Raw genomic sequence first — 17,834 nt, 5'->3', positions numbered from 1 at the left:
CTCCCCCTCCCCCTCCCTCACCCCTTCCCCCTTCCCCTCCCTTAAAAACATTAACAACCAGCAACTGGGTGTTTATTCACTGTGGTTGCGATGAGGTGGCAGCTGGGCCGTGGGTCGGGGCGTGTGCGTGTGCGTGTGCGTGTGCGGGGAGCCATGTGCCACTGTCAGCTCCACACCCAGTGGGGAGTGGGGGGCCCCTCCCAGTCACTTGGCAGGCGGCTGTTTACCCCGGGAGGCTGAGTGCCGCCCCTGTGCTTGCTTCTGGTTCCCTGGGGTTGGACTGCCCTCGGCCATCTTCATGACCTGCCCTGGCCAGACACCTCCCATGGGCAGCTGTCAGCACCTGGAGGCGGCAGCGCCCTGGGGTGGGCTTGGTGCCTTGGGCCGGCCACATCCAGCCCAGCGGCCCCTCCTCCAGGCCCTGCGTGTCCGGTGCAGCCAGCTGCCTCCACGCCCATCGCTGGCGGCGTAGGTTCTGTCTGAGGCTGGATCCTGGCTGACGGGCGGGCTGCACGGCACGGGGCGTTGGGACGTGTCCGAGCAGCTGTGGGCCTGGCGCTGGGGCGCGTCTCCTTCCACAGGGCGGACACAGGACTCGCGTGTTTGGCGCCAGCAGCACAGACAGAAATTGCCTGCCCCTCCTCCAGTGAGAGACGCACCCAGAGCCTTGGGGCGCACGACCTGGCACCCTGGGTGGCCTGTGCGCTGAGGGGGAGTGGCCGGTCGGCTGGGTGGTCTGGTGGGGAGCGGGCTTCAGGAGCAGGTGGGACAAGGGGAGACGAGCGAGGGGCCCCCCCTGCGGGTGCATGACCCCGATGGGCCCTCGCTCACCCCCAGACCCACACTGTGCCGCCCCCGCTTACACACGAGTTCCCTTGGGAACGCCCCCAGCCCACCCCTCACCCGGTCTATGTCCCCTGCCGGGGACGGGGAGGGCCATGCTTTCTAGGGCCGCAGCTGCCCTCGTGGTCTAGTCAGTTTTCCTTTCCTGCTCACGGTAGGAATTCACGTATGTGCAAAAGTAAAGAGAACTGTGTCACCATCAACACGGGGTCCCCTGGCCCGCCTCCCCACCCGGGCTCATTGGAAGCAAATCTCAGAGCACATCGTCCAGGGCAGGCGGTCCTGGCTGTGCGGCTGGCGCCGAACACGGTGACTGTCGGGGTGTCTCTCAGGCAGAAGGGCTCTTGTCATTGGCTGAGCCTCCCTGGTGGACTGGGCTGTGGCCGCGGCCTGGGCGTGGGCCTCCTGCTCGCGGCGGCTGCAGGGCCAGCCTTCCTCGTGTGCAGGAGCCCCCAGGACCCCGGGCCTCCGGAGGTCACCCCGTGGCAGATCACCGGCCGCTGCCGGGGGCACCGCGTGCTGAAGCCTCCGTGGGGGCCGCGTGGGCGCTCTCCCTGGTCCTGGGACCACACGGCCAGGGAGGGGCCCTCTCTCACCTGACAGACAGGGAACAGCGCCGAGGCCTGCCCTGAGCGCTCGACACGCTGCCCCGTGGCTTGTTTCCTGGTGGGCCCTGGCTCCGCCCTTTGCTGTTGACAGGGGACCCTGGGGACCCTGGGTCAGGGCCTTCCCGGGAACCCCAGCACCTGGCCCCTCGCTCCCTCACTGCTGTGCTTCGTCCTGGGGCCATGTGGCTGCCCCTCCCTGCGGTGCATAACCTGCCCGGTTAGGTCTGCTCTCGGAGGCAGACTGCTGCCGGCACACAGGGGAGGCGCGTGCCTGCGGGGACATGCGGGGATGGTGCGTGCCTGCGGGGACATGGGAAGGGAGGCAGTGAAGGCTCGGCCGAGGGCAGACGGTGAGCATTCCCTCCCCCTGCGGCCCCTCTGCTGGAGGCGGGGAGGGCACCGCCCCCGAACCTTCCCTCTGCCGTCTGTAACTGCGGAGCATGCTCTGGCCTCCGAGGTGGCCGTGGTTCAGAACAGCTTTCCTGAGACTCGCGCACGTACAGTCTGCCATTTGCATTGAGGTGTGTCTTTTTGTTTTTTATTGATTTCAGAGAGGAAGGGAGAGGAGAGAGATAGAAACATCAATGATGAGAGAGAATCATGCATCGGCTGCCTCCTGCATGCCCCACACTGGGGATCTAGCCCACAACCTGGGCATGTGCCCTTGACAGGAATCGAACCTGGGACCCTTCAGTCTGCAGGCCAACGCTCTATCCACTGAGCCACACCAGCCAGGGCTGCATTGAGTTTTAACTCTTGGTGTCAAATGGGGACAGCTAGGAGGACTTTGGTCCCCACAGCACCCTGTGGGGTGGACACCGGCCCATTTTACAGAAGAGAAAAGTAGGGGAGGCTGGTGGTCCCCCCGTGCTGGCCCTGCGGGGAGGCTGGGCTGGGCTGGGCTGGGGCAGAATGAAGAGGCCACCCCAGGAAGGTCTGTGGTGTGTGGGGTCCCAGCTCATGCCCTGGCCTTGCCCTGCTGGCCTATGTTTGAAGTGACCCGATTCTGGAGGCTGGCAGAGCCTGCACTGCCCGTCCAGGCACCTCCCAGGGCGGGCGAGGCCAACTCTGAGGGCCCGCTTGGCCAGCTGATGGCGGAGCGTGTGGGTAGCCCTTCCCAAGAAGGGTTCCTTAGGAAGGGGTCCCTGCCAGGTCAGTTTGGGAAAGCGGATTACACAAAGTTCAGCAGGTTTATCTTCAAGATTTTCAGAGCCTTTACCCAGAGGCCGTGTTTATTGTGAGGGGCCATCAGCGTGCAGGTGCCCACTGACCCTCAGGAAGGCCCCATGTCCCGTCCAGAGTCGGGGACACACGTGCAAGAGTGACACGTCCCCAAGGGCAAGAACCAAAGTGGATGGCGTGGACAGACGGACGGAGGACAGGTGGACAGAGGGATGGCTGCAGAGAGTGGTGTGACCCTGGGTTCTCCTGGCCCAGCAGCCCTCCCTCAGCCCCAGTGCCAGCTGCCTGCCCCCGAGGAGCCGCCTCCGATGGGTGATTCCTGCCGCCGTCCAGGGCACCCCTGGTGACAGCGCCATTCGCCACCCTCCCTGAACCCCTCCCAGCTCCCTGGAGCCACACGAGCCCTTGGCTGGTGACCCGGGGACCTGGGGATCAAGGTCCTTGCTGGAAAGCCACGCCTGCCAGCTCCCAGGAACACGCGTGGGCCGGGGAAACGGAGCCCCTCACGTCAGACAGGCCCCGGCTGCCGGGCTGGGCGGAAGTCGGCACCGTGTCCCCGCCCACCGCCTTGCCCAGGGGCCGGCCACACGCGCTTGCTGTGGAGAAGGGCTCTTCTTCCCAAGCCTCCTGCGCTCTTTCCCGGCCCCGGGGGCGGGACTCACCCGCGGACCCGGCCTGCGCCAGAACCCACGCACCCGCCCCAGCTCCCGGCCCGGGACCCCACGTGCACGGCCCACAGTGGGGTCCTCTGCGCCGCAGGCAGGAGCTTTCGCTGCAGCCCCTTCTCCCCCGAGGAAGGGCCAGCCACGCGCTCTGTGAGCCACGCCGCTCTGTGAGCCGTGCCTCTGGCTGCTGTGGGTGGGTGGGAGCCACATTTCCTCAGCCACACACACAAGTGCCACAGGGGACGGGGAGGACCCTTCCCTCCTCGCCTAGTGGCCTTGACCTTGCATTCTCGGCCACATCAGCTGTTCCCATTTGGGACAGGGTGGATGAGGGGGACAGGGCCCTGTTACTCCACAGGCCAGCAGCAGCGCATTACCTGGATGCTCCTTAGAATTGAGTCTGAGCCCAACCGTGTGGCTCAGTGGTTGAGCCAGGAGGTCACAGTTCAATTCCCGGTCAGGGCACCTGCCCAGGCTGTGGGCTAGATCCCCAGTGTGGGGGTGCAGGAGGCAGCCGGTCCATGATTCTCTCTCATCATTGATGTTTCTCTCTCTCCCTCTCTGAAATCAATAAAAACATATTTTTAAAAATAATTGTGTCTGAGCCGCAGAGTCTGGGCCAGGATCTGCATGGACAGGCCCGAGGCTGGAGGAGCCCTGCTCTGGCCTGGAGCCGCCGCGTGTCCCGCAGGGGCTGGGCTCCGAGTCCGGCCCGGGCAGCCCGGGGTCCTGCCCCCTCGCACGCCTGCTCGAGCTGAGAACGGTTTCCCTGGGTGGTTTCACATCAAACTGCAGAGCCTCCAATTTCATCTTAAAAGAGCCAGCCCGGCCGGCGGGGCTCAGTGGCTGAGCGTCGACCTATGAACCAGGAGGTCACAGTTCAGTTCCCGGTCAGGGCACCTGCCCGGGTTTCGGGCTCGATCCCTGGTGTGACGATTCTCTCTCATCACTGATGTTTCTCTCCCCTCCTCTCCCTTCTCCCTGAAATCAATAAAAACATATGTATCTGTAACCGTCAGCCAGAGGTGAGGCCAGAGCAGCGGGAGGACCTTCAGGAACGGGCCTGGGGGAGCCACCATTTCCACGCGCTCCCGAGACGGCACGGCCCAGCGCTGCGGGCGCTCGCCCCTCATCCGTTAACTGTCAGGGCGCATTGGCTCCAGGCCGCCAGCTCCGAAGGTTCCCACCTGGTGACCTGGGGAGCCTGTTTCTGAGGAGACGGGGTGCTTGGTCCTGACATTGCTCCTGTCCTCGGGGATTGCTCTCTTCCCAACACGCCCTGTCTTAGAACCTCGGGCCTGAAAATAGCCGCCGGCGTGTCATTGTGGTGAAGGGCGGCTTTCAGCACCGAGTGTCGCCAGGAAGTGTCTTCCCAGGGGAACCACGCGGCTCTTTAATCCTAAATCCCAGCCAGGCGGAGAGGAGAGCACTGAGCCGCAGGAGGTGGGCCTCGGGGCCACACCAGTGAGCAGCTGGGCCGCTCCTGAATGAAAGGGGGCGCCGGTCATCCTCCCAGGTCAGCAGGCATGAGCCAGCACGGTCCCCTGCAAACCCGGCTGGGCAGTTGGCTCCGCCCCTCAGTATGGGGACCTGCTTCTCAAGTTGCTCAGAGGAAGGAAAGACAAAGGGTGACGCAGACCTCGGTGCCCCCTCCTGGGCGTCCGTGCCCACACAGCCGTCGGGGCTGCTCCAGTGCAACGAAATGGCCTTCTCCAGGCCACGTTTGTCCCACTGTCCTTTGGGGCCGAGACTGCCAGCAGCTGGCATCCTCGGGGTGGAGCAAACGTAGGCCCCTCTTTCCCTTCCTCTCGCTCGGCTCTGCTCTGGGCCTCCCTCCACGGCTCAGATCAGCGGCATCGCCAGCTGAAGTTCATTACCGAGAGGCGCCAGGTGTGGGATTGGCTGTGGGAATGGTGATGTGGGGGTGCCCACGGCTAGGCCGTTCCCAGTTGTCTTCTCTCCTGGAGCCCCCTCTGCAGACCTCTGCTCTGGAGGCACCCCCGCCCGGGTGCCCGGGAGGTCCCAGGCGGCCAGCGGAGCTGGGCAGGCCCTCGGCCCCGGGCTCCGCGTCTCACCTGCCTGTTTCTGTGTGTGATCCACAGCCCGAGACCGAGGACGAGAAGAAGCGCTTTGAGGAAGGCAAAGGGCGGTACCTGCAGATGAAGGCGAAGCGGCAGGGCCAGGCGGAGCCTCAGCCCTAGACGCCTCCTCCCTCTGCTGGGCTCGGAGCAGCCCAGCACCCCGTCACTTAGAAGTTACCCCCTGGCCAAAACCCACTTCCCACTGAGCTGGTGTGGCGTGCAGTGTGTCTCGCAGTGTTACCTGCCTTCCTGATATACACCAAAGCTTTATTTATATATCCCGTTGTCCGTGCTCACAGCGTCGCCCCGCCCCACATCCCCTGAGCGCTGGGGAGCACTCCGCGCAGTGCGGTCTGTCAGGACTCCAGCCTCACTAATAAAGCTGCTGTTCAGCTGGACCTCGGTCCTGGGTGGTCTTTTGTCTCGGGGCTCCTTGGGCTCGCCCGCCTGCCTTCCTGAGCTTGCCTCCTGCCTGCCAGCACCCCGGCCCCCGGCCCCGTGGCCGCCAGTGCCTGCGGCGCCCCAGACTGAGGCACAGCAATGCACTCACGTTCGCCTGAGGACTTGCTGGCTGGAGAGCGCCCCTTCCCCCGGCCCTGGTCCCCTGTCCTGGCCCCGAGGTCTGTCTGGCTCCTCCTGCAGGGTGACGCCCTGAGCCTGTGTGGCCTCCCCTGGCTGGGGCGGGGTTGTGAGGCGGCGGGGAGACCATGAGCAGGGACAGCTGGGCTCAGCCAGCGGTGGCCTCTGGGATCCTCAAGAGCAAGAGCCAGGGACTCCGGGAAGGAGCCTCCTGTGGTGCCAGGCCCGTGGCCCATGTGGAAACGCCCCAGCCATTGGGGGTGGGGGGTCCTGGCTGTGGGGTGAGGGTCTGGAGGCCGGTGTGTTAGTGGTACCAGTGTGAGGGTGTGCGCTTGTGTGCGTGCACAGCCCCGTGTGCACACCTGTGTGCATCTGTGTCTGCATCCGGGCCAGCAGCCTCGGGGCAGATGGACTGCCCAGGCCACTGCGGGGGCCGCCCGTCCCCGCCAGCTGAGAAAGGCCCCTCCACCAGCAACCTGGAGACGAGCCCGGGAGGATGTTCCCCTCAGCTGGTCCCTGAAGCCTGGACAGGGAGACCCCGCCAGCAGGGCCGCGCACGGCTCCCTCGGACCCGAGAGGAACTGGGCTCCAGATGTGCAGAACCCGGGCCAAGAGCTTCGGAATCTGTCTCGGGCCCCAGTCCCGCTGACGGGTTATTTCCTGCCTGGGAGCAGGGGGAGGGAACGTGCTCCCCACAGGGCCACAGCAACCCACCCCTGCTCAGCCCCTGGAGGGCCTCCCCGTCCCCACCCACGCCCTGTGCCAACCTCCTGAAGACTGGCAGTGCCCTGGGCTAGGAGCAAGGAGGCCTCCCCAAGGCAGATGGGAAGAGCCCAGGCTAGCAAAGCACTCGGCCCGAGGCCCCAGGGCAGCCGTGGGGGGCTCACTCCCACCTGCCCCCGAGCCTGCGGAGCCCCCAGCAGGGGCGCCCCGGGCAGGGGCACTCTTAGGCCGCAGCGGGGGAGCAGGGCCAGTGGATGGGCTCTTGCGGCCACAGGCCTGGGGCAGCCGTGGGACCCAAGGAGGACTGGGTCGCCTGTTTGCCTTAGAAATGCCACGCTCCCTGCCAGCCTCCCCTGCCAGCCTCCTCTGCTGGTGGCCTATTGGACCGGGGCCACCCCCCTGCCCACCCCGAAGCCACACACACGGAGCACATGGCTCCCCCTGCCCGGTCCCACCTCATTGTGGAGCCCCTATACACACACCCTCATTCTGCCTCCGAGGACTGGCTCCCTGGATGCTTGAGGGGTGTGGACCTGGCTGGTGTGGCACGGGCAGGAGCCAGGCTGTGGAGCAGTGTCCTGGGCAGGTGCCCGCCTTCCTCCAGACACAGGGCTGCCACTCACGGGTACGTCCCAGCTACTGGGCAAGGCCGTGCGGAGCCAGGCGGTGCCAGTGGCTCCGAGGCTTTTGCCCGGGGTGTGGTGGTCACAGGGTGTGGTGGTCACAGGGTGTGGTGGTCACAGGCGGCCTGAGAGGCAGGCCGGGTCCTCTGCCTGGACAGGAGGCCAGTGGCCACTCGGGACTCAAGAGTCTCCAGAGGCCCCTATCAAGGGGACTAACTGGGTTACCCCAGATGTCCCCCAGCCTGTGGGTGGCAGCTGTATCCCCCTCAGGAGCACTAATGGGGGAGCTCTGGGGAGGAGGGGAGGGAGGGGGTCAGGGGTGCTGATTGCGGGGTCCTGGCCTCCCCTAGCTGCGCAGTCAGTAGTCCCAGTTTGAGAGCCCTTCTGAGCCGGAGCCAGGAGGGGACAGCACCCAGCAGCCCCTGGTCCGTTCGCTTGATTCTGGGGTGGACCCCATGTCTGAGGGTGTGGGACCCTCAGCTGGCCCAACCCAGCCTATCCCGCCGCGGTCCTGGCCCTGAACGACTCCCCAGTTCCTAGAAGTTGCACCTGCTCTTCTCCATACCATTGTTCACCTGTGATGCCGCCTCCTCCAGGGAGGCCTCCGTGAGCCTCCCATCCCCGGGCCTCGGTTCTCACTATCCACTCCAGGCGCAGGCCCTCTTGGCTCCGGCCCAGGGGGTTCAGAGTCAGGGCCCGGCCCAGGGGGTTCAGAGTCAGGGCCCGGAGTGTGGACCCACCCAAGAGGCAGCGATGGGCCCGGCGTGGCCCCGGCGCTTTGGGGGGCACTCTCTCCCCAGGACTGACGCGACTGCGGGCCGCGCCTCCGGGAGTTGGGGGCGAGGCGGGCCGAGGGGCGGCGCGGAGGCGCCCGCGGAGACATGCGCCCTGCTCCGCCCCCCGCCCCCGGCCTCCGGCGCAGCCAGCGGAGCGGCGAGCGGCGGGAGCGCAGCGCCGCGGTGACGGCGCGGGGAGGAGGGAAGGTGGGAGGGGCCGCGCGGCCGAGGCAGCAGAGCCGAGCAGAACGCCCCGGCCACGGGCGGCCACCGCCGGGATGCTCCGGCCCTCGGGCCGCCCTGCCGCCAGCCACCCCCGCCGTCCCCGGCGGCCCGCGCTCGGCCCGGGGGCGCGGGAGGCACGGCCGGAGCCGGAGGCGGGAGCGGCGGGCGGGCGCCCTGGACGCGGGAACGCACGGTGAGCGCAGCCGCCTGGGGCGGGAGGACCGGGCAGGGACCCGGGTGGGAGGACTCTGGGCGGGGAGAGGCTGTCCGCGGTTTTTCGGTCGCGGCGTCTGCCCGAGGGGCCCAGGCACCGCTTAGGGCTGCGCACCCCCCAACTTGGGGAGCCTAGGAGTTAACTTGCCAGAGGCCGGTCCCTTCCCGGCCCCAGCCTCCCGGATTAGCAGCGCCGCCCGGGGTCTGGCTGCGCGGGCCGAGGATGGCCGTGCCGGGAGCCCCCGTCCTGCCCAGCGTAGTCAGGGGGCGGGGGGGGGGGTGCGTCCGGGGACCGCAGTCCCGCCTGCGCCCGGCTCCGGCCGTCGCTGGGACACACCCTCGGAGGTGGGCAGGGCTGGGGGCCCCGCTGGGGCTGGACCGGCAGGCGGGGTCGCGCTGGGCCGGGCGGGGAGGGGGACCTGAGCGCGGTGGAGGCGCCCCGCGGGTGGAGGTGCCGGAGCCGCCTCGAGCCCCGCCCTGGGCGGCGGCCCGCGGGCCCTGCGGCTGCTCGCGGCGGCGCAGGCGGAGGGAGAGCAGCCGAGGCGGCCGGCCAGCCCGGGGAATCCTTTCAAGTTCTAGGTCTTCTTTGTTGCGCAATCCAGCCCTGGGGCCGGGCAGCCTCATTGGCCGGTGGGCGTGACGTCACGCCGGCCCGCCCCGCAGACCCCTCGGGGCTGTGGGTCCCAGGCCTGCGGCGTCTGCAGCCTGCCCTGTGATATGGGGGCGCAGCCGGGAGCTCCAGCCTGAAATGCTGTGGGGCTGCGTTGGGGGTGACGCAGGAGAAACTTCCCCGCCCTGGGTGCGAACCCCCATGGAGGGGGCCCCAATGTCCCCTGTTTGTGAAGAAGGTGTGTGATCTGTGGGTCACCCCCTGGAGGAAGGGGGACTCCCTCTCTCCACAGAGCCAGCCCCCTGTCACTCTGAATCCCGAGTTCTTGGTACACACTCCCCACCCTCACCCCAGTGCCATTCCTCTCCCATCCCAGGGCCGCCACGCCCAGGAGTCCCGGCCCCAAACCGGCCCTCACACTTCCCTCCCTGTTTTGCACTGGGCTGCAAGCCTCAGTGTTCCCCTCTGCAGTATGGGCACAGTAGGGCCCACCCTGCAGAAGTAGGAGGCTCGGAAAAGCCATCTTAACTTGAGGAACAAAATTAATAATAATAATAATAATAATAATAATAATAATAATTTGTTCTTGAGCATTTTGGGGTTTGAGAGGTCAGGATCTTATTTTTTATTTTATTTTAGAGAGAGAGGCAGGGAGAGAGAAAAAAACGTGGATTTGTTGTTCCACTTATTTATACTTTCACTGTTGCTTCTTGCATGCGCCCTGACTGGAGGTAGAACCTGCAACCTTGGTGTATCCGGACGAGGCTCTACCCAGCTGAGCTACCCGGCCAGGTCTGAGAAGCAGGATTTTTATGTCAGGCAAACCGAGTTTGGGTCCTCGCTCAGGCACATAATAACTTGGGCAAATGGTTTTACCTTTCCCTGCCTCTGTTTGACCATCTGTAAAATGGGGGTGATGACATGGTCAGTGCACAAAATCACTGGAGCTGCTCAGAGGGTGGAGTGTGCCTGTTCCCGGGAAGATAACGCCTCCTCCACCCCAGGGCACCTTCCCCGGCCTGCAGACAGAGCCGTGCCCTGCAGGGAGCCACTGTTACGCCAGATGGATCACCTGCCAGGGGATCACCTGGCACGTGAAGGGCTGTGCCAGTGGGAGCCTGTGGCTCCTTCCCCGCCCCCTCACCAGGGTCCCAGGGTCAGACAGCTGTGTGGACACCCCAGGGAAGGCCTCCCATTGGCCCGCTGGCGCAGCCCGTGCAGATGGGAAAGGATGCTGGTCCACCAGTGCATGCTGGATCCAGTTTCCTATCTGATGACGAGAATCACTGGTGACTGCAGCCTCTGGACCACGGGAGCACCCACACTCTGCCTGCTCTGGGCCCCCAGCAAGCTGCCAGGCACCCCATGGGGCTGGGGGCGGCCTGTGGCTACCTCACCCCCAAAGCTGGGCTGTCCCAAGTGCTGTTGGGGAGTCAGCGTGTCCGCCTGCAGGTCTGAGGGTCACCCACACCGCCACACTCAGCGTCTTAGCCCCTAAGAGGCAGCGCGGCAAGCTGGGGGCTTTGGTGCAGGCGTCTGCATGGCCAGCGTCTACTGAGCACTTCCTGTGTCCGGCTCCACGCTGAGCACGTCCCTGGCAGAGCTTACTGACCACCCACAAGGCTTTTCAGGCAGGGACTGTCACGCCCAGCTTACAGATACGAACACAGAGGCCCAGCGGAGAGCAGGAACTGGTGGGGAGCTGGTGCTGGAGTCTGGGAGCCCGTCCCTCACACGGTGGCCTCTGCGTGCTGAGGTCAGGGAGGTTTGCTGGACACGGGGGTAGCGGGGTGGAGGGGCCGACAGGCCACCGCCTCCCACACTGGGTCTGGGATGGGGAAGGGAAGGCCATTCTGCACGCAGACGCCTCGTGTGGAGAAGAAAGTCCCGGCCCCAGAGGTCCCCGAGCCCCCCAGGGTGTGTTCCAGTGGACGCCCCCCTGGGCCGGGGCTCTGGGCAGGCCCACAGAGACACCGCGATGAATGGGACACACCCCTCAGGGCCCTCGGGGCCCGGGCTCAGGCCACAGACCGACCAGAAGAGCCTGGGACTAGACAAGCCTGGGGCCTGGCGGCCGGGAGGCGTGTCCTCTGCCCCAGCCCGTCCTGGGGTCCTGCAGTGGCCTGTCCCTCCCAAGCTGGAACCAGTCCCTGGGGTCACGTGATGTGTCGGGTACAGTGGGCACCCACAGGTGTGGGGCCAATGAGATTCAACAGGCTCTCCGGTGAGAAGGGCCGAGTGCAGGCGGAGCGCACAGTGGGCCTTCACGCAGCGGCTGCCTCTCCCCGCGCTGCCTGCTCCAGGCTGTGGCCAGAGGGGCCTGTCGGGCCAGCACTCCCGACGGGAGGCCGCTGAGGGCTGTGGGCTGGCGAGGGGGCGGGAGGGACCTCTGCCCAGCCCTCCAGCAGACACATGCCTCCTGCCCGCCGTCCTTTGTCCTGGCTCATGTCCAGGCCGTCGGCGGTTCCTCTTGGGTCCAGGCCTATCCCTGGCTGCGCCCAAGGCGTCTGTGACGGGACACTGACCGCCACCCCGAGCCCCCCCGGAGGAGGTCTTGTCCCGTGGCGGTGTAGGGCGTGGTGCCGGGACCTCGCTGGAACCAACAGCTGGAACACGGAGCCTGCGCCGTGCGGGGCCTCTGGGCCGGCTGGGGGCCGACCTGGGCAGCGCAGGCGGCCCTTCCCCGGGGTGGCCGTGGACGTGTCACCAGGTCGCCCCTCCCTCGCACGGGGGTCGAGGGGACTCGGCCTCCCAGGCACAAGTGAAGGCGCGGCCCCGGTGTGTGCTGGGAAGCCTTGCCAGGGCTGCCCTGGGATCTGGGGTGTTTGCTGGCGAGAGGGCTTGTCGCCAGCCAGGGCCAGGGCACACATGGGCAAGAATGCCCGTCTGAGCCAGCCTGCGGGCTCCCTGAGGGCACAGGTGGTTGGAAGGAAGCGCGGATTCCTCCCTTCACCGGGAGCGGCTGGGAGGAACCCCGCACTTACCAGGCAGCTCCGCGCAGCCCCTGGGGCCGGGGACGGGCAGGAGGCCACAGCGCCAGGAGAGCAGCCCAAGCCGGGGCCAACAGGTGATGGCACCTGGGGCGCCTCCCATCTCCTCCCCAGGACCCCAACGCCACAGCCACAGGGAGAGCCGCTGAGCCTCACTGCCCTTCCCCCACCCCCCCGCCCCGCTCCCTGCAGATGCTCCTGGTCCCTGGTGTCCCCGGGCCGCAGGGTGTGAGGGCCGCCGCTCCGAGCCGAGGCCTGGCTGCGAGGAGGATGCCCCAGCCGCCCGCCAGCTCCCGCCGGCACCATGAGTGAGGAGCAGCGGCCGCCTGGCAGCGCCGTGGGCTGGCTGGCGTGCGGGGGCCTCTCCCTGCTGGCCAACGCCTGGGGCATCCTGAGCGTGGGCGCCAAGCAGAAGAAGTGGAAGCCGCTGGAGTTCCTGCTGTGCGCGCTGGCGGCCACGCACATGCTCAACGTGGCGGTGCCCATCGCCACCTACGCCGTGGTGCAGCTGCGGCGGCAGCGGCCCGGCTACGAGTGGAACGAGGGCCTCTGCAAGGTCTTCGTGTCCACCTTCTACACCCTCACCCTGGCCACCTGCTTCTCCGTCACCTCCCTGTCCTACCACCGCATGTGGATGGTGCGCTGGCCCGTGAACTACAGGTGAGCCCCGCGTGGGCGCGGGCGCGGGGGGTCTGTGGCGCCCGGAGGCCCTGTGACCCACACGGCGTCCCTCTGCCCCGCCCCTCCCGTGGCAGGCTGAGCAACGCCAAGAAGCAGGCGGTGCACACGGTCATGGGCATCTGGATGGTGTCCTTCATCCTGTCGGCCCTGCCTGCCGTCGGCTGGCACGACACGAGCGAGCGCTTCTACGCCCACGGCTGCCGCTTCATCGTGGCCGAGATCGGCCTGGGCTTCGGCGTCTGCTTCCTGCTGCTGGTGGGGGGCAGCGTGGCCACGGGCGCCGTGTGCACGGCCATCGCCCTCTTCCAGACGCTGGCCGCGCGGGCGGGCCGCCGGGCCTTCACGGTGCCCGCCATCGTGGTGGAGGACGCGCAGGGCAAGCGCCGCTCCTCCATCGATGGCTCCGAGCCCGCCAAGACCTCGCTGCAGATCACGGGCCTGGTGGCCACCATTGTCTTCATCTACGACTGCCTCATGGGCTTCCCCGTGCTGGTGGGTGCGCCGGTGGCTGTGGGGGGCGTGGGGCAGGTGCACGGTGGGTTTGGGTGCTTGGGTCCTCATACCCGATCCTCTAAGGGGGGGGGGGCATTATCCCCATCCTCACTTCAAAGGCTTGGAAAACGAGGTTCAGAGAGGGACATGACGGAGCCAAAGTCAGGACGGCCGTGGTGGGACTCGAACCACCTCAGGGGCCTTCTCAGCCCAGAGTCTTCCTGCCACATCGCAGGGGACTTTCCCACCTGAGTGGGGCCCAGTCAGTGCAGCAGGCATGAACGTGGGGTCACGGCTCCAGGCCCTGGGATGTGTGAGTGAGGCTTTGGTCCTGCACTGGGGGGCCGGGCAGGCTTGGGATATCTGCTGGGGAGTCGGACTTCACCCCAGGGGCTGAGGAAGGTCACGGTGAGGTCTGGCCCGAGGAAGGCTCTGCCACCAGGGTCCAAGTTCCATGGAAGCCAACTGGGGTGCTGCCCGTGAGGCCGGGCTGGGCCTAGCCCTGGCCAAGAATGAAGTCTACAGCCAATAGCTGGGCCGCCCCACCCTGGGCCTCTAGCCCACCCCCTGAAGGGGCTGGAGCAGGACAAGGACCAGCCAGAGGGCTCGTCCAAGCCGCTGGATAGGGCTGCGCCCTGCAGACACAGCTCAAGGAGGTGACGGGTGCAGTCTCCAGCCTTCGGTGGGCCCAGCACCCCCCAGGTATGGGGTCCTGTGTTCAGCGGAGCCTGGGGGTCCCTGTCCCTATGCTGAGGGAGGGAAGGAGTGTGTGTGAAATTGCACCCCCAGCTTCTCTTCAGGGCAGGAAAGGGGGTGCCATTTATGGAGCCCACTCCATGCTGCAGGCCTGGCACAGTGCCTGGAATCTGCCTCACCCTGTAGGGTGTTCTTGGCCCATTTCACAGATGAAGAAACTGAGTCCCAGTGAGGTCCAGTGCCTTTCTGAGGGGCACGCAGCTCGCGTGGCAGAACCAGGGTGATGTCTGCAAGTGCCTCTCCCTCTCCGGTGGGGAACAGTCACTCTGGGTGGGGGATGGGAACGGAGGAATGAGGCACCCTGGGCAGTGACCCAGAGGCCACCTGGCTGGTCCTTGTCCCTGCATCCCAACCCTCTGAGCCTCAGGAACTGCTCTGATTCTCATCCTCTGGGGCCTGAGGCCTAGCCCCCCAGAGCAGGGCCGGGCTGAGGGGGCCATGGCAGAAGTGAACAGGACAGAACGGTCCCCGAGCTGGGCCGCTGGAAACCTAGTTCTCCAAGCCCGTTTCCTCTTCCCAGAAAGGGGGTGGGAACCCCTGCCCCCCCTCTGTCCTCGGGCATGCCCAGGGCTGCTGGCACGCGGTGAGGGGCCAGGCACACTGGGCTGTGCCTGTACCTTGGCAGCCAGCAGCTCTCAGGGGCAGGGACTTCGCCCTCACTCTCTGCCTCTCTCCTGCCCGGAGTCTAGCCCTCTGTCTCCGCCACGCCTTCCTCGGGCAGGTGGGCGCAGACGGCAGGACAGTCTGGGAGGGGAAGCGGTGGAGGGTCTTGCCGGGTGCCAGGCGAGCGCTGTGCCCACAGGTGGTGAGCTTCAGCAGCCTGCGGGCAGACGCCTCGGCGCCCTGGATGGTGCTGTGCGTGCTGTGGTGCTCGGTGGCCCAGGCCCTGCTGCTGCCCGTATTCCTCTGGGCCTGCGACCGCTACCGCGCCGACCTCAGGGCCGTGTGGGAGAAGTGCGCGGCCCTCATGGCCAACGACGCGGATTCGGACGAGGGTGAGGAACCCCGAGAGGGGCCCCTGAGGAGGGGGCGTCTGGGGGCGGTCCCTGGAGTCATTGGATAACAACTGTAAGGTGGCCACCCCCTGGCACTGAGGTCCCCCTGTCAACCCCAAACACCCCCTGGATTACTCCCGAATGCACTCGAACCCCTAAGGGACCTCAGTGTCCCTCCCACGGGGCATTCTGTGTCCCGCTTGCCTGCCCCAGGCAGGGCTGTGCCCCAGACTGTATGTGCTCTGAGCTTCCAACCTCAGGGGTCCCCACCGGCTCCCGCAGACCCAGGGCCTGTCTCCCCAGCAATGGGAATGTTATCTCAGCCAGACCTTGCTACGTGCCAGGCACTGTCAGCCCCTCGTGTGTACTTAGCTCCTGAGGTCGCACCCCCCACTGACAAGGAAACTGGCTCCCCAGCCCCACAGCTGGAAGGTGGGGAGTCAGGATCTGTACCCAGGACCCTGCCCCTCCTCTTCCCCACTAACCAGCCCTCTGCCCTGTGAGTGCCCTCAGGTTTCTCTGAACCTGACCCTAAGCCTCTGCCCCGCCCTGCAGACACCAGCCTGGAGGGGGGCCTGCCCCAGGACCTAGTGCTCGAGCGCTCCCTGGACTACAGCTGTGGGGGCGACTTTGTGGCCCTGGACAGGATGGCCAACTATGAGCTGCCCCTGGAGCGGGGCCTGCCCCATTTCTACCCGCTGGGGCCGTTCCAGGAGGACAAGATGCAGTACCTGCAGGTAGGGGCGCGGGGTGGGGGGGGGGGGGGCGTCCTGTCCCTGGTCCCGGGCCTCTCCCCTCTGAGCGCATCTCCTGCCTGCCAGCTCCGGGTGGCTGCACCTCCAGACGGTGAGGGTGGGCACCGCACCCTGGGCCCTGCTCTGTCCCCTGTGCGCCGGGAGTGTCCGCCTGGCGCCTGTTATTCCCTTGGGGCTCAGCGCCTCAATCCAGGGGTCTCCTCGCCACCCCAGGTAGATGACACGGGGCCTCGGAGGGACTGACAGCTGCCCTGAGGCGGTCCGGTGTGGGTCGGCGCCCTGCCCCGCGTGGGTCCCTATTGGCCAGCGGCCCCCTGCTAACCCGCGGGTCCCGCAGGTCCCGCCCACGCGACGCTTCTCGCACGAAGACGCGGGCCTCTGGGCGGTGCTGCCGCTGCCCGCCTTCCTGCCGCGCTGGGGCTCCGGCGAGAACCTGGCCGCCCTGGGGCCCCACCGGCGCCGCGACAGCCCGCGGGCCCCCGCGGAGGACGCGCCCCCGTCCCGCCCGCGCCGCCGCTCCGCCGAGAGCCTGCTGCCGCTGCGCCCCCCGGGGCTGGACGGCGGCCCCCGCCGCGCCCGCAGCTCGCCCCCCGGCAGCCCGCGCCGCCGCCCCGGGCCCGGCGCCCGCTCGGCCTCGACCTCGCGGCTGCCCGAAGCCTTCGCGCTGACCGCCTTCGAGCGGGAGCCGCAGGCCCTGCGCCGCCCACCCGCCCCGCTGGCCCCCGACGCCCCGGACCCCGCCCCGCTCGGCGAGGACGCGGCGCCCCCTGGCGGCCCCGGCGCGCAGCGGAGTCCCGGGCCGCCCCCGGCCGCGCATGCGCACGTCCGGCCCCTGCAGAGGGTCCTGAGCGCGTCGTGGGGCGAGCCCGCGGGCCTGCACGTGGCGGGCGGCGGCAGCACCAGCAGCTTCCTGAGCTCGCCGTCCGAGTCCTCGGGCTACGTCACGCTGCACTCGGACTCGCTGGGCTCCGCGACCTAGGGCCGCCCCCGGGGCCAAAGCACCAAAGATGCCGGCTGCCCCCCAGGCTCAGGGCAGGGCCGGCCCTCGGGCGAAGGGGCGAAGCCTTGTCCCGGGATGATGCGGTCGTTGCCTGGAGGGCGCCAGCTGCCCGGGACACTGTGCTGGGCACTTGGTCTCTGGGCTTGGGTAAAGGAGGCTCTGCACGTGCCCAGCGCTTCCAGGCGGGGAGCCCCAGGACAGGCCACCCCCAGAGGGAACAGAGCCCGGCCCTGCAGGAAGGGGAGCCACGGACCGCCGCTCTCCACCCGGCACTAACCCGTCCCGCCTCTGCGGTGGGCGCGGAGGTCTAAGCACAGGGTCTTCGGAGCCCAAGCCAGCTCAGAGCAGCGCCCCTGCCGTCCCGCCTCTGCGTCCCCCGCTGTGGGACAGGTGACCAGGTCACTCAGGATGAAGACGTGCTGGTCCCAGTGCTCGGACCACGGAGCGCACAGGGCGGGAGAGGTAGTCTCGGGCCCTCCGCGGCCCCAGGCCTGAGGCATCCTGCTCTCTGCCCCTGGCCCCTTGGGAACTCACCCCCACACCCCAACTAAAGCACAACTCACATCCTCGCCATTGGCACCCTCCCTCCCCCCCTTTGCCACTGTTATGTCCTCACTGCCTGTCCCCACACGGTGGCCACCTCTGACTACCACACGGAGGCGTGGGTACCTGGTGGGAAGGACTGAATCGAAGGAGTGGGCTTCCTTACTCTGCCGGTCCCCCGCCCTACAGGTGTGGCCCACAGCCTCCCAGGTTCTGGGGTGAAGACCTGGTTTCTGACAGGGGTCCCCCCACCCCTGTGAACAGGGCTCTTTGCTCTCCCTCCTGGCGGACCCCTTGCAGGCCTGGGCTTCGGCATGGGCCCTGGGGAAGCCCCTAGGCACAGGCTAAGGAGAGGCCCAGGAGCAGCTGTGACCTTGAGTGGCAGACAAGGGCAAGTGCAGAGGCTGTCTCGTCCTGGCCCCGGCCTTCATGCAGTGGCCCCGACACAGGAAGCCAGCGCGGAGCCTGCCTGCTCACGTTCCCTCCCGCTCTGC

The 17,834-nt window shown here is 67.4% G+C and overlaps 2 protein-coding genes across 6 annotated transcripts in view; both read left to right on the top strand.

Moving 5' to 3' along the window:
* The window catches only part of ACOT7 (acyl-CoA thioesterase 7), a 60,347-nt gene extending 54,570 nt beyond the window's left edge, over window positions 1-5,777 (top strand). For all 5 annotated transcript variants that reach the window (XM_054721118.1, XM_054721119.1, XM_054721120.1 and 2 more), the window contains one exon: window positions 5,401-5,777. In XM_054721118.1, coding sequence (XP_054577093.1) covers window positions 5,401-5,499 — 99 coding nt within the window. In that variant the 3' untranslated portion in view covers window positions 5,500-5,777. The remainder of the gene's footprint in view (window positions 1-5,400) is intronic.
* Window positions 5,778-8,335: 2,558 nt separating this feature from the next.
* On the top strand, window positions 8,336-16,842 carry GPR153 (G protein-coupled receptor 153). Its single transcript, XM_054721253.1, has 6 exons — window positions 8,336-8,498; window positions 12,311-12,778; window positions 12,874-13,291; window positions 14,850-15,042; window positions 15,598-15,779; window positions 16,135-16,842. Exons 2-6 carry the CDS (start codon window positions 12,423-12,425, stop codon window positions 16,774-16,776), a joined length of 1,791 nt encoding a protein of 596 aa, XP_054577228.1. The 5' UTR covers window positions 8,336-8,498; window positions 12,311-12,422; the 3' UTR covers window positions 16,777-16,842.
* The last annotated feature ends 992 nt before the right edge of the window (window positions 16,843-17,834 follow it).

Source organism: Eptesicus fuscus, chromosome 9, assembly GCF_027574615.1.
Source record: "Eptesicus fuscus isolate TK198812 chromosome 9, DD_ASM_mEF_20220401, whole genome shotgun sequence".
Taxonomy (NCBI): Eukaryota; Metazoa; Chordata; class Mammalia; order Chiroptera; family Vespertilionidae; genus Eptesicus; species Eptesicus fuscus.
Note: the sequence above shows the minus strand (reverse complement) of the source record. Positions and strands in the feature narration are given on the sequence as shown.

Coding starts and splice junctions, on each gene's coding strand:
- GPR153 (XM_054721253.1), top strand. CDS start 12,423: ATGAGTGAGGAGCAGCGGCCGCCTGGCAGCGCCGTGGGCTGGCTGGCG. Junction 12,779..12,873: donor CGCTGGCCCGTGAACTACAG/GTGAGCCCCGCG, acceptor CTCCCGTGGCAG/GCTGAGCAACGCCAAGAAGC. Junction 15,780..16,134: donor ACAAGATGCAGTACCTGCAG/GTAGGGGCGCGG, acceptor CGGGTCCCGCAG/GTCCCGCCCACGCGACGCTT.